Raw genomic sequence first — 12,964 nt, forward strand, 5'->3', positions numbered from 1 at the left:
AAAACATGGCACTGGAACCGTGACCAACTCCGCTCGCCCCGCTCGCCAACCCGTGTGCCCACCCAAAACATTTTTGGGGGCTGTCTCTCGTGCCTGCTTCGAAGACTTGCCTCCTCATACCGTCGCCTCTCAGCTTTAGCTGCTTCCAGTTCCTCTTTCGGACGGCGATATTCCCCAGCCTGCCTCCAAGGTCCTTTCCCCTCCAGGATTTCCTCCCAAGTCCAAGAATCCTGAAAACGCTCCAACTTACCACGCTGCTTGGTCCGTTTGTGGTGGGTAGTTCTGTCACGCTCGTCTGACGAAGAAGGAGTGGACCAAAGCGCAGCATGGTACGTGTTCATAATTTTTTAAATAAATTAGAACACTTGAACAAAAATAACAAAGAGACAAATTAACAGTTCTGTAAGGTAACTAAACTAAACAGAAAACATAGAAATAAAGAAACTAGAATGCCCACCCTCGTCAAACCCTGGCCTAACCAAAATAGAGAATAAAAACCTCTCTATGGCCAGGGCGTGACAATTGGATATCTATTTGTCTACGTCAATAATTTGTTTATGGTGTGCTTCTGTCTGTAAGTTATTACAGTAGGCCTGAGATGTGTCTGAAACTTTGTTCCCCCCTGCTGCTGTCTTGGTTGGACGAGATCTCTCTTGAAAAAGAGATTTTTATCTCAATGAGATTACCTGGACAAATAAAAGGTTAAATAAGTAAGGACCATACCGGGTCAGGTCACTTATTGTGGTGGATACTTTCATAGTGTAGGCTATTGATGCTGAAGTTGAAGGGTGTGTATGTGTTTGTGTGTGATATATATATGATAGCCGTGAGTTGGGGAGGAGTGAGGAATTTGGGCAGAGGTCAGGTCAGATGAAGTGAGGAGGAACGGATATCACTAAAGTTCTGTCTAGCAACAGAGGTGTATTGGCTGTTCAGAGATGTAAGGAGGAGACTCAACATAGGAGGAAGGGTTAAATACCAGTGCTTGTGTGAATATGTCTTGGTCTGTTCAGCTGTCTGACCCATTGGGTGAATAAACTTGGTTTGAGCTTTACTAATCATCCATGAGTTTTTACTCTTTATTTAGAACCTAACAATATATATATACCGCATTAAATAGTACTCGCAAAACACCAGTCTCAACGTCAACAGCGAAGAGGCGACTCCGGGATGCTGGCCTTCTAGGCAGAGTTCCTCTGTCCAATGTCTGTGTTCTTTTGCCCATCTTAATCTTTTCTTTTTATTGGCCAGTCTGAGATATGGCTTTTTCTTTGCAACTCTGCCTAGAAGGCCAGCATCCTGGAGTCGCCTCTTCACTGTTGATGTTGAGACTGGTCTTTTGCGGGTACTATTTAATGAAGCTGCCAGTTGAGGACTTGTGAGGCGTCTGTTTCTCAAACTAGACACTCTAATGTACTTGTCCTCTTGCTCAGTTGTGCACCGAGGCCTCCCTCTCCTCTTTCTATTCTGGTTAGAGCCAGTTCGCGCTGTTCTGTGAAGGGAGTAGTACACAACGTTGTACCAGATCTTCAGTTTCTTGGCAATTTCTCGCATGGAATAGCATTCATTTCTCAGAACAAGAATAGACTGATGAGTTTCAGAAGAAAGTTCTTTGTCTCTAGCCATTTTGAGCCTGTAATCGAACCCACAAATGCTGATGCTCCAGGTGATGCTCCAAGTTTATAATTTTAAAAACCCTTTTGCAATTATGTTATCACAGCTGAAAACTGTTGTCCTGATTAAAGAAGCAATAAAACTGGCCTTCTTCAGACTAGTTGAGTATCTGAGTATCATTTGATGACAGCTTTGCACACTCTTGACATTCTCTCAACCAGCTTCACCGGCAATGCTTTTCCAACAGTCTATCTAAAATATATTTTGATTTGTTTAACACTTTCTTGTTTACTACTTGATTCCATAAGTGTTATTTCATAATTTTGATGTCTTCACTATTATTCTACAATGTAGAAAATAATAAAAATAAAGAAAAACCCTTGAAAGAGTAGGTGTGTCCTAATTTTTGTCTGGCACTGTGTGTGTGTGTATATATATATATATATATATATATATATATATATATATATATATATATATATATATGAGAGAGAGAGAGAGAGAGGGGGGGGGGGGGCAGGACGCGAGGTCTCACCCATGCTGTGGTTAAAGTGGGCTGGGGTGTGGTGCTGAGACCACTCAGATGGCACACCAAAGCCTGCTCCCGTTCCCGCCGCCATCCGCAGTCGATAGGCCTGGTTAGGCTGTAGCTCTCGCAAGGTAAGCTGAGTCTCATTCCCCCCCACGTCCACAGAAAACACGTTGTCCACTGCAGTAAACACACACACATACATAAGATATACATAAGATGCAGCCCATCTTCATAATTATCCATTATCTTATTATGCAAGACCTGATGACTCATTGTATACCATGGATAGAACATAGAACACTTTATGCTTTGGGCTTATACCCCAAGTCACTCTTCAATACTTAATGCTTAGAATCCACAATTGTTCTTTGAGCCAAAATGTGTGTGACTGAGTTTAAGAGTCTTTTGTAGTCATTCTGTACACACTCCCCAACAACAACTGCCTGGCTGTCTCTCTGCTGTTGCATACTGATACACATGCCAACAGGGCATACACAAACACACGCACATAGGCACACATTCAGCCATAATTAACATACTTCTCTACTACAGGAATCCTAACTTGGTTGCATAAATCATGCATTGATTTGAGGCTTTGTGCCTTCCTGAAACATGAACACATGTACCACCACGTTCTAATACCGGACAGCGTTATAATAACACAGGACAGCAGTGTAGTACTGTGGCCTCCGTGCCAGTAGATGGCGATGTGCTCGCCTTGTTCCAGTGTGGAGTAGTCGATGCGGTAGCGGGTGACAGCTCCTCTGCTGTGCTGGGAGGACAGGGGCAGCCACATCACTCTGATGTCTGTAGGGGAGGTGCTGAGCAGGGACAGCTGTGGAGGGGCACTGGGTACTGTGGGGTAGAGCATGGCAGGACATTCTTAGTATTAATGTGTCATATAGTTTGCAGTACAGATAACCCTGGATCTAGTGTCTGGTGACTTAAGTAGCCTATCATATTCTCTGCAGGGGCACAGGGGAGTAGAGCATGTCAGATCAGGTACAGGACACTCTTAGTATCCATACATCAACCATACTATTCTACAGGCTACTATACCAATTTATTCATTACATTATCTCTTAGCGACAAAGTAGAATACGTTCTTTTTATTCTCAAGTGTATGATGACTCATGTCGGCTGTCATATGGATGCATTAGATCTAACTGTGTCTCTGTTATTTTCCTTTGAGAAGTGAGGTCTTTGGTCTACCCACCGTCCTCCAGCATCTCCACGGTGACGGGCAGTGACGGGCGGCTGGCTCCCATGGGGGAGTAGGCCACCACGTAGAAGGTATAGGCTGTGTGTGGCAGTAGCTCCTTCACATGGTACTCTGTGGTGTCGTTGTTCACAGCAAACTGGTATTCCATGTGATCAGAGCCTGTGGACCACACAAGCTCAGTGTTTAACCAGGACAGCACAGGACACACTCAGCCTGACCTGACAGTGTCATTCTCTACCATGCTATCAAGGAACCAGGAACCTATGTATGTTAATGCCTATACACTTGAAACTAGTTAGCATCCTTGTGCATAGATGTCGTACGTACAGGTCAAACACACACAGACACAGACACACAGACACACAAACACACACACACAAACACACACACCTGAAGTGGGCTGGTAATGCACAGAGAAGCCTATAATCTGGTCCCTGTTGTGTTCGGGCCGTTCCCAGGTGAGAAGGGCGGTGGTGCTGGAGTGGGGCGTGGCAGAGAGCTGGTGTGGCGGGCTGGGTAGACCCTCTCTCACAATGACAGACAGCTTGGCTGTGGCGCAGGCCGTCCCCAGAGCGTTGTCAGCGATGCACTGGTAGTACCCTGCGTCGTCCAGGCCCAGCTGGTTGATGAGCAGCACCCCAGGGCTCTGGGTCTTCACCCGCCCGTTAGACTTGACCGGCTTGCCATTCTTCAGCCAGTGCAGTGCCGGGGGAGGCTCCCCAGAGCTGTTACACACAAACCTGGCTGTGTTTCCCCGAGAGAGAGAAACCGTCTCTGGGGGCTGGAGGATCACTGGTGGGGCTGGGAGAATGCAAATAGAGAAACATCCTTCTTAGGAAAAAAATCCTTCACAGCAGCATATACATTACAATTTACTAGAGGACCAGAGAACTAAGATCGAAGCCAAAAATACAAATCAGAGATCTAAGATCGAAGCCAAACATGCAATCTATACCACATTCTCACACTCACATATTCTTCCTCTTACCTGACACATGCAGTTCAGCCGCAGCGATGACAAACTCGCGGGTCTTGGGTTTGTTGGCACGGCAGACGTAGACCCCCGCATGGTAACGCCGTGTGTTGGGGATCACCAGGTTGGTTTCCAGGACAACCACGTCGGTGGCGATGGGCTTCCCATCTGTGTCCAGGAGAAAGAGCAGAACGGAACAGAGAAGAGACAAGCGTTTTCAGAGAAAAAAATATCTGAAAAGACCAAACTAAAGCAATTAAAAACAGTAGTTTCATGCACACAACACTAGGCACTGCCATTTCAAGGCAGCTCAGTTCAGCAGTTGAACGTCAATCACAGAAAAGTATAATGAGCATATCCAGCCACTAGGTAGCACTGTAAGACCTCTGTGATGACGGGAGTTTTGTCAGCAAAGGTAGAAATATGAAACACAATGAAGATGATATTACAGAAATAACACAGTGACCAGGCTCTCGTTGTGACGTTGGTATTGAGTCTATTTTTTCATTTAATTAGGCAAGTCAGTTAAGAACAAATTCTTATTTACAATGACGGCCTACCCCGGCCAAACCTGGGCCAATTCTGCACCACCCTAAGGGACTCCCAATCAGGGCCGTATGTGATACAGCCCGGATTCGAACCAGGGACTGTAGTGATGCCTCTTGCACTGAGATGCAATGCCTTAGACCGCTGCACCACTCCGGAGGGATTGAGAGAGAGTCTTACCCTGTCTGCTCCAGGACACCAGGGGTTTGGGCTGCCCTCCCTGGGCCATGCACTCCATCAGTGCTGGACGCCCCTGCACCACTGTGGCATTCTGAGGAGGTGCCACAATCACTACCTCACTTTGGGCAGGGCCAGGACCTGGGCACACAGACACATCACAGACACAACACAGACACAGGAATCAACAGCTGCCTTACAACCAACTCTAACCCTCAATGTCTTATATCAGTCACTGTCATTCTAACGCGGCATGTCACAAATGACCTACCAATGAACTCAGTTTAGGCAGGGTTGTGGTGCTATCTGATGTAAGACAATGCTGGGGCCCTTGTCAAGATTCAGTGTAACAACTCTGAACACGGAACTCAAGACAACTGGGAATGGTCATCCAACTCGGAAATCCAAGCTAGAAACTCTGGCATTTTTCTAGAACTCGGACTTTCCAACCTGAAGATAACTGACGTCTTGATTTTACCATGTTTCCTCGAGTTCCCAGTTGTCTTGAAAGCACCACCAGTCCTGTCCTGTCCTGTCCATCACTATGACATCACAGCAGCTCTCAATAGAGGAGGAAAGATCACCTGACACCAGTCTAGTTTCCCCTTGGGCCCACAGTGATTAAAGCTTGGCCCTCTCGGTTAGTTAGGATCAGTGTTACCAATTTAGTGACTTTGTCGCTATATTTATCAAGTTTTCAGACACCGCCAGTGACTCATATTGGTAAAAGAGTTTAGCGGCAAATTCAGCAACTTTTCAGGCTGCCTTTGGGGAGTTTTTGCTACTGAGAGTTTCTACGGCTTTGATAGCATTTAGTGACTTTTCCCACACAATTCTGCCACAAACGAGAATGGGAGAAGCTGTCTGTGTAACAGAAATCACAGCAACGGTGCACACACAGGCAGAGAAGCACAAGGGAAGAGGGTTTGCGGCAGGAGAGGGGCCAAAAACGCGATGTCGGGGATCGCAGCTGTGCCGCAGCAAGGCCAATTGGTGCTGTGATGTAGTCGCGGCAATGCAAAATGTCATCTAGCGACTTCTAGCGACAAATCAAAGACCCAATAGAGATTCTCACTGAAAAATCGTTGGCAACACTGTTTAGGACAGTTAGCAGCTCTGTCAGGAAGAGGAGTGGAGGAGACAGAGTTAGCTACTAGCCTGGTTAAACCAGAAAGAATGCTGCACAACCAGGCTAGCTAGCTACCCCAATGGGCTTAAGAGAGGAGCAGAAGGCTCTATAGTATGTATGCTAAACCTCTTTGGAGTCACTTATTGTAGACGGATTGACAGAGAGAGAGAGAGAGGGCATCTGAGGGAGAGGGGAGTCAGATAATGGAGGAGAGGCAGTGAGGGCCTTACTCTGAGAGCATGGTGGTGTAATTCTGCCAAACTATATGACTAAATAAATCTCCATCATTTTCTTGGAGGAGTAGAAGAGTGCATTAGCAGAGCAGATGAGGCCCTTATTTTTAGTGGCTCTGTGTGAGTGGCTCTAGGGGTAATTATGGTAGGAAGGGAGGCCCATCACACTGCCTGGGCCGGGGCCTGCTCTGCCTGTCTCTCTGCTCAGAGCCTACATTATGATAATGAGCTCCAGCAGGGTTCCTGGGATACTGTAAGCACATTATAAATTAATCATTGAGCATACATACAGCACTACTTGGTTGTGCATGAGGGCTTAAGGTTTTAAATGGGCCAGTCGAGTTCTCCCAGGAATGCAGGATGTGCCTTGATAGGGTTTTGTGTAAGTTCTGTGCTCAGAGTGTGTGTACGTGTGTGTGTGCTTCGCATGCGCACATGTATGTGTATGCGTGGATGAGAGAGAGAAAGTACACTGAACAAAAATATAAATGCAAAGCGTTCGTCCCATGTTTCATGATCTGAAAATACCTGATATTTTCCATACGCACAAATAGCTTATTTCTCTCAAATTTAGTGCACAAATTTGTTTACATCCCTGTTAGTGAACATTTCTCATTTGCCAAGATAAACAGCATGATCATTCCACAGGTGCACCTTGTGCTGTAGACAATAAAAGGCCACTTTAAAATGTGGAGTTTTGTCACACGACTCAGTGCCACAGATTTTTTGAGGGAGCGTGCAATTGGCATGCTGACTGCAAGAATGTCCGGCCTCACAACCGCAAACCACATGTAACCACGCAAGCCCAGGACCTCCATATCCGGCTTCTTCATCTGCATGATCGTCTGATGAGGGGTGGGGGGGTGCTGAGGAGTATTTCTGGCTGTAATAAAGCCTTTTTGTGGGGACAAACTCATTCTGATCGGCTGGGCCTGGCTCCCCAGTAGGTAGCTGCCCAGTCTTGTAAAACCCATAGATTAGAGCCTAATACATTTCTTTCAATTGACTGATTTCCTGATATGAACTGTAACTCAGTAAAATCGTTGAAATTGTTGTATGTTGCGTTTATAATAATGTACATAATGTACAATTGAATAAGTGTAGTTGATGTGCTCAGCATTATTCTGTCAGGAATATGACATTGGTGTTCAGGTATTCCATTCATAAACCTCTTCCAAAGTGAAGGCTAGAGATGTAATGGCATTAGATTTGACATGCGTTTTACGAAATGCCTCAAAAAGTCTGGGAGTGCTTTCTTCTCTGACCTTCAGGTTTCTAAGGCAGCAGGGCTTTGTGTCACACCAAATACCTCCTACTGTAAGCTAGCATCACTTCACACAGTCTGTTGGATATTGGGAGGTGTGAAAAAGGCTGGAATGCTGTAATTTCTTCACCTGTTCAGGCTGTCTGTGTGACTGTGAGAGTGGTGTGTGTGTGGGTGGGCATTTCTGCGTGCGTGTGTGAAATATGTGTTGTATGTGAAAATGTGTGTGTGTGTGTGTGTGTGTGTGCGTGTACACATCCGTGCGTGTGTGGGAGAGAGAGAAGGCATACAGTAAGTGTGTCAAGGAGTATTGAGTCATCAACATAATGCAATGTCTATTTGTGAATGTGCGTGTCATGCCCTGATCTGTTTCACCTGTCTTTGTGATTGTCTCCACCCACATCCAGGTGTCACCCATTTTCCCATTTGTCCCTGGGTATTTATTCCGGTGTTCCCTGTTTGTCTGTTGCCAGCTTGTCTTGTCAAACCAACCAGTGTGGCTTTCAGTGTGCCTGCTTTTTTCCCTTATCTCTTTTGCTAGTCCTCCCGGTTTTGACCCTTGCCTGCCTTGACTCTGAACCTGCCTGCCTGACCATACTGCCTGCCCTGACCTCGAGCCTGCCTGCCACTCTGTACCTCCTGGTCCCTGACCTTGTTATGATATTTTTTCTGTCCACGACCATTCTCTTGCCTGCCCCTTGGATTATAATAAATATCAGAGACTCGAACCATCTGCCTCCCGTGTCTAGCCCTGTGCCCTTATTGTGTGTGTGTGTGTGTGTGTGTGTGTGTGTGTGTGTGTGTGTGTGTGTGTGTGTGTGTGTGTGTGTGTGTGGACATGCTGCAGGGTGCAGACGTGATTCATCTCTGTTTCCCTAGCTGTTCCACAGGGTGCAGACATTTCCACACAGTTCAGTCTTGTGTCCAGGCAACAAGCTCAATAGGGCCAATAGGTATTAAGACTCAGATATGTTTCTGATGCTCAGACTGTCTCTCTCTGTCTCTCTTTCTGTGTGCGTGCTAACGCTCACATAGAAGCAGATCTAGACATAGACCTTCCACAGACACTAAAGGTTGACGGAACCAATTGAAGGCCAGGATTGATCTCCATCAGTAATTCACCTTTTGTCAGAAGGGAAGAGACGTGGGTGTGGAGAGCAGAGCGATGCTGTGTATACTGTATACAGCCTGCTGATATCAGACATGAGGCCATAGGTCTGGAGCCATCTCTGTCTCTTTACCTCTCTCATTCCAGCAGAGTTCCAGGGAATACATATAAGCAGGAAGACAACCACTAAATAGGCTATTTAAAGAGCACACCCAGACAGAGAGGTCAAGCACATCCAAAGGGATCACTTGCCTACAGACGTCATCAGAGAGAGAGAGAGAGATTGAGAGAGCACAACATACCTGTAGTGACAGTGAGGATGGCATCCTGGCTGAAGCGTTTCCGGGCAGAGTTGGAGGCCACACAGCGGTACGCACCCCCATCCTCCTTAACCGCCCCCAAGATCTGGAGCACACCGTTAGGGAGAGAGATGAACCTGGAGACAGAGGGATGGAGGGAAAGGGAGAGAGGGTGGGGAGGAGCGAGAGTGTGTGGAAGGGGGAGAGAGCGAGAACTAGTGCTTAGCGAGATATAATAACTCACCGGTAATCTCCAACTGTGTACACGCTCATTACCACCATACAGAACTACAGGAGTAGGTCTCCAGTGACGGCCATTAGGCTACACTATCCTTATATCTAACAGCTATTTAGCATAACGCCGTCCAAAAATATGGAATAGAAAATACAAGTAGACAAAAGAAAGGAAGAAGAAAGAAATGACACTGAATACATTGTATTCCTAATGACAAAGAATACGTAAACAGGGGAGAAAAAGAAGAGACTAGAAAGAAAGAAATATTTAGAAATCTTTACTGATAGATAGAAGAGAACAATAAGCTCTCAATCTAGGTCAGAGAGATTGCGCATTGCAAAACAGCATTTAGAAGCAGCCATGGCTGCTGGTTGTGCCGACTCTTGTCAATATTTATCTCTCTTTCACCCACCAGCTCCTCTTCCTCCTCCCTCCCTCCTTCCCCCTCTGCTGCCATGGAAGACAGGTCAGGTTCCACACACCCACACACACACACACACAAACCTGGATGGTTCCCCCAAGCTTGAGGCCTGGGCTTTCCACTATTCAACTCCTATTCCACAGCCTTTTAACTCTATGATGATGGACTAGTAATGCCCTGACAGGCAGAGAGCTCATCTGTGCAACAGAGAGACTGTACACAACACTGGTATCTGGTCAGGGTCTCATCTCTACTGCTGCCCATTTGTACCACTTTGTGTCAGCACAACAACATCACAGCACTGTACAGCTTGGTTCAGCATTGGGCTATGGGTCACACAGGGATAGACTGTTTTTGAGCCAGATGCCTCTAATAATGTCAGGCAGGCACAAATGTATAGCCAACAGCAGAGCTGAGGCAGAAACGTCAATAGTGTTAAGTGCTTGGGTAAATGAGCATGAGAGTGGGACCGTTTCTTGTGACTAGTGAGAGTGTGTGTGTGTGTGTGTGTGTGTGTGTGTGTGTGTGTGTGTGTGTGTGTGTGTGTGTGTGTGTGTGTGTGTGTGTGTGTGTGTGTGTGTGTGTGTGTGTGTGTGTGTGTGTGTGTGTAGCCACTGCTCGGCTGTGAGAGTGTGCATTTGAGTTTTCAGGCAGACGAGACGGCATTAAATTGGAGGTTTCTATAAGTAACGCTACATGATTCTCCGCTGTTCAGCCCTGGATGTCAATGCTGTTAGCACACTGGTCCTGCCCTGCTCCTCTGATGCCCTTGTCCACTCTGTGTGGTCAAGGGTGGTCAGCAGCAAAGGTCCCTGAACGTTATAACAATGTTAGTTTAACCATGCTAATGAAGAAAAGCTGCACTTTCCTGGCCATTCAACATGAGACACACATTTAAACAAGTAATCATGTGAACAGCCATATGTGGGCCATGGCCTTTGAAGGGCAAACATATACAGGCCGTCAACTCAGCACATGATCACTCCGAGGCAAGCCACGAACAGTAATTCACTGTATACTGTATACCGCATAAGTGTGTGTGCACACGCGCGTACACACATGCCGAGAGTGAGCGATATGCATCTAAATGACTAACAAACAGCTGCCAGTCTTTCTATGATTGCTGAGGACAGAGCAGGTGGAAAAAAGTGTAACTTAATTAAAAAAGGACCAAATCTCTCCCATGAGGGAGACGAAGGGAGCTAGAGCGAGGAGAGAGGAAAGGACAGGGAGGAGAAGGGAGGGAGCGGAGTCATGTGCAGTAGATTATGTACATCTTTCTACCCAATTTGATTCTAAGCACATCAGTTCCCAGGCACTGGACTGGCCTCAGCCTGTAGCCATGTGAAAGGGAGATGCAGGAGGGTATTTGGGAGTAGAACAAACAGAAGAGAGAAAGTGACCAGGCTGCACTTTGTGGCCCTGACCTTCAGCCTCTGGCTGACAGACAGAGAGGAAACCAACAGACCTGTGTCCATCCCTTATCTCTGAACTCTGCACTACTGAAAAAGACCAACATGTACTCATTTCATTTAACTTCCTACCAAATTCTCAGGTTATTCCCTGACTGCCATTATGCAATGAAGTAGAATGGTGGAGGGAGCACAGCCCTCACATGATCAGTGACAGCATGGACCTTAGAACAGATCCAGTCTCTGCTGTCCGGCTGGAGCTCTCTCAGGGGACAGCAGTGGGACCAAGTCGAACAGACAATCACTTACTGTCAGGCTCTACTGGAGTGCATCACCGTTTGTGTGTGTGTGTGTGTGTGCGTGCGTGAGTGTGTGTATGTGTGTGTTGTGAGAATGTGCGTGTGTGTGAGAATGTGTGTGTGTGTGCGCGTCTCACCTAGGCTGGCCGGGGATGGGTTCCTGGTCCTTCTCCCAGGTTATCCTTGGTGTGGGCACTCCGTCTATCTGGCACTCAAAGCGGGAAGCACCCCCAAGGGGCACCACCTGGGCCTCTGGGTTCTGATGGAAACGAGACAGCGCTGGGAGTGAGGGAGAAAGGTGAGAGAGATAGAGAGAGACAGAAAGAGAGAGGGGGAAAGCGAGAAAGAGAGAGAAACAGAGAGAGATGCAGTCAGCTAGTCTGTAGCCCACACGTGATAACTGTAGTTAACAGCAGGGGCCAGCAGTGAGTCCTGGAGCTGAGTCTTATCGGGCTGAGGGGGCCCCTGACCTCAGGCCAGACTGAGTTGGGGCATTATGGGGGAACACAAGAGCTCTGACTACCTCATCAATCAGCTCCAGGGTTGCAAGCTGTTCTGTCCAGCCTGCAGTCCTAAAAAACTGTTACTTCTAGGTTAGACCACTGCAATGCTCTACTTTCCGGCTACCCGGATAAAGCACTAAATAAACTTCAGTTCGTGCTAAATACGGCTGCTAGAATCCTGACTAGAACCAAAAGTTTTGATCATATTACTCCAGTGCTAGCCTCCCTACACTGGCTTCCTGTTAAGGCAAGGGCTGATTTCAAGGTTTTACTGCTAACCTACAAAGCATTACATGGGCTTGCTCCTACCTATCTTTCCGATTTGGTCCTGCCGTACATAACTACATGTACGCTACGGTCACAAGACGCAGGCCTCCTAATTGTCCCTAGAATTTCTAAGCAAACCGCTGGAGGCAAGGCTTTCTCCTATAGAGCTCCATTTTTATGGAATGGTCTGCCTACCCATGTGAGGGACGCAGACTTTAAGTCTTTACTGAAGACTCAACTCTTCAGTAGGTCATATGATTGAGTGTAGTCTGGCCCAGGAATGTGAAGGTGAACGGAAAGGCTCTGGAGCAACGAACCGCCCTTGCTGTCTCTGCCTGGCCAGTTCCCCTCCACTGGGATTCTCTGCCTCTAACCCTATTACAGGGGCTGAGTCACTGGCTTACTGGTGCTCTTCCATGCCGTCCCTAGGAGGGGGTTGAGTGGGTTGAGTCACTGACGTGATCTTCCTGTCTGGGTTGGCGCCCCCCCCTTGAGTTGTGCCGTGGCGGAGATCTTTGTGGGCTATACTCGGCCTTGTCTCAGGATGGTAAGTTGGTGGTTGAAGTTTTCCCTCTAGTGGTGTGGGGGCTGTGCTTTGGCAAAGTGGGTGGGGTTATATTCCGCTGTGACAGACTAGACATAAAGCCACATAAAGCACTTGAGGAAGAAGTCACATCCTTACATCCTGAAGTTGTCCCTAATTTCTCCATTGGACTGTAAAAGCCCAAGA

General features: G+C 47.1%; 1 protein-coding gene across 1 annotated transcript in view; it reads right to left on the reverse strand.

Moving 5' to 3' along the window:
* LOC139575978 (immunoglobulin superfamily DCC subclass member 4-like) overlaps window positions 1-12,964 on the reverse strand; it is a 63,463-nt gene that overhangs the window by 13,926 nt on the left and 36,573 nt on the right. Inside the window, exons 3-10 of the mRNA XM_071401512.1 lie at window positions 11,602-11,743; window positions 9,101-9,234; window positions 5,068-5,205; window positions 4,357-4,509; window positions 3,759-4,169; window positions 3,363-3,527; window positions 2,864-3,001; window positions 2,150-2,323 (exon numbers count right to left, since the gene is read on the reverse strand). Of these exons, the coding sequence (XP_071257613.1) occupies window positions 2,150-2,323; window positions 2,864-3,001; window positions 3,363-3,527; window positions 3,759-4,169; window positions 4,357-4,509; window positions 5,068-5,205; window positions 9,101-9,234; window positions 11,602-11,743 (1,455 nt within the window). The remainder of the gene's footprint in view (window positions 1-2,149; window positions 2,324-2,863; window positions 3,002-3,362; window positions 3,528-3,758; window positions 4,170-4,356; window positions 4,510-5,067; window positions 5,206-9,100; window positions 9,235-11,601; window positions 11,744-12,964) is intronic.

The sequence above is a fragment of the Salvelinus alpinus genome, chromosome 5, assembly GCF_045679555.1.
Source record: "Salvelinus alpinus chromosome 5, SLU_Salpinus.1, whole genome shotgun sequence".
In the NCBI taxonomy this organism is placed as follows: Eukaryota; Metazoa; Chordata; class Actinopteri; order Salmoniformes; family Salmonidae; genus Salvelinus; species Salvelinus alpinus.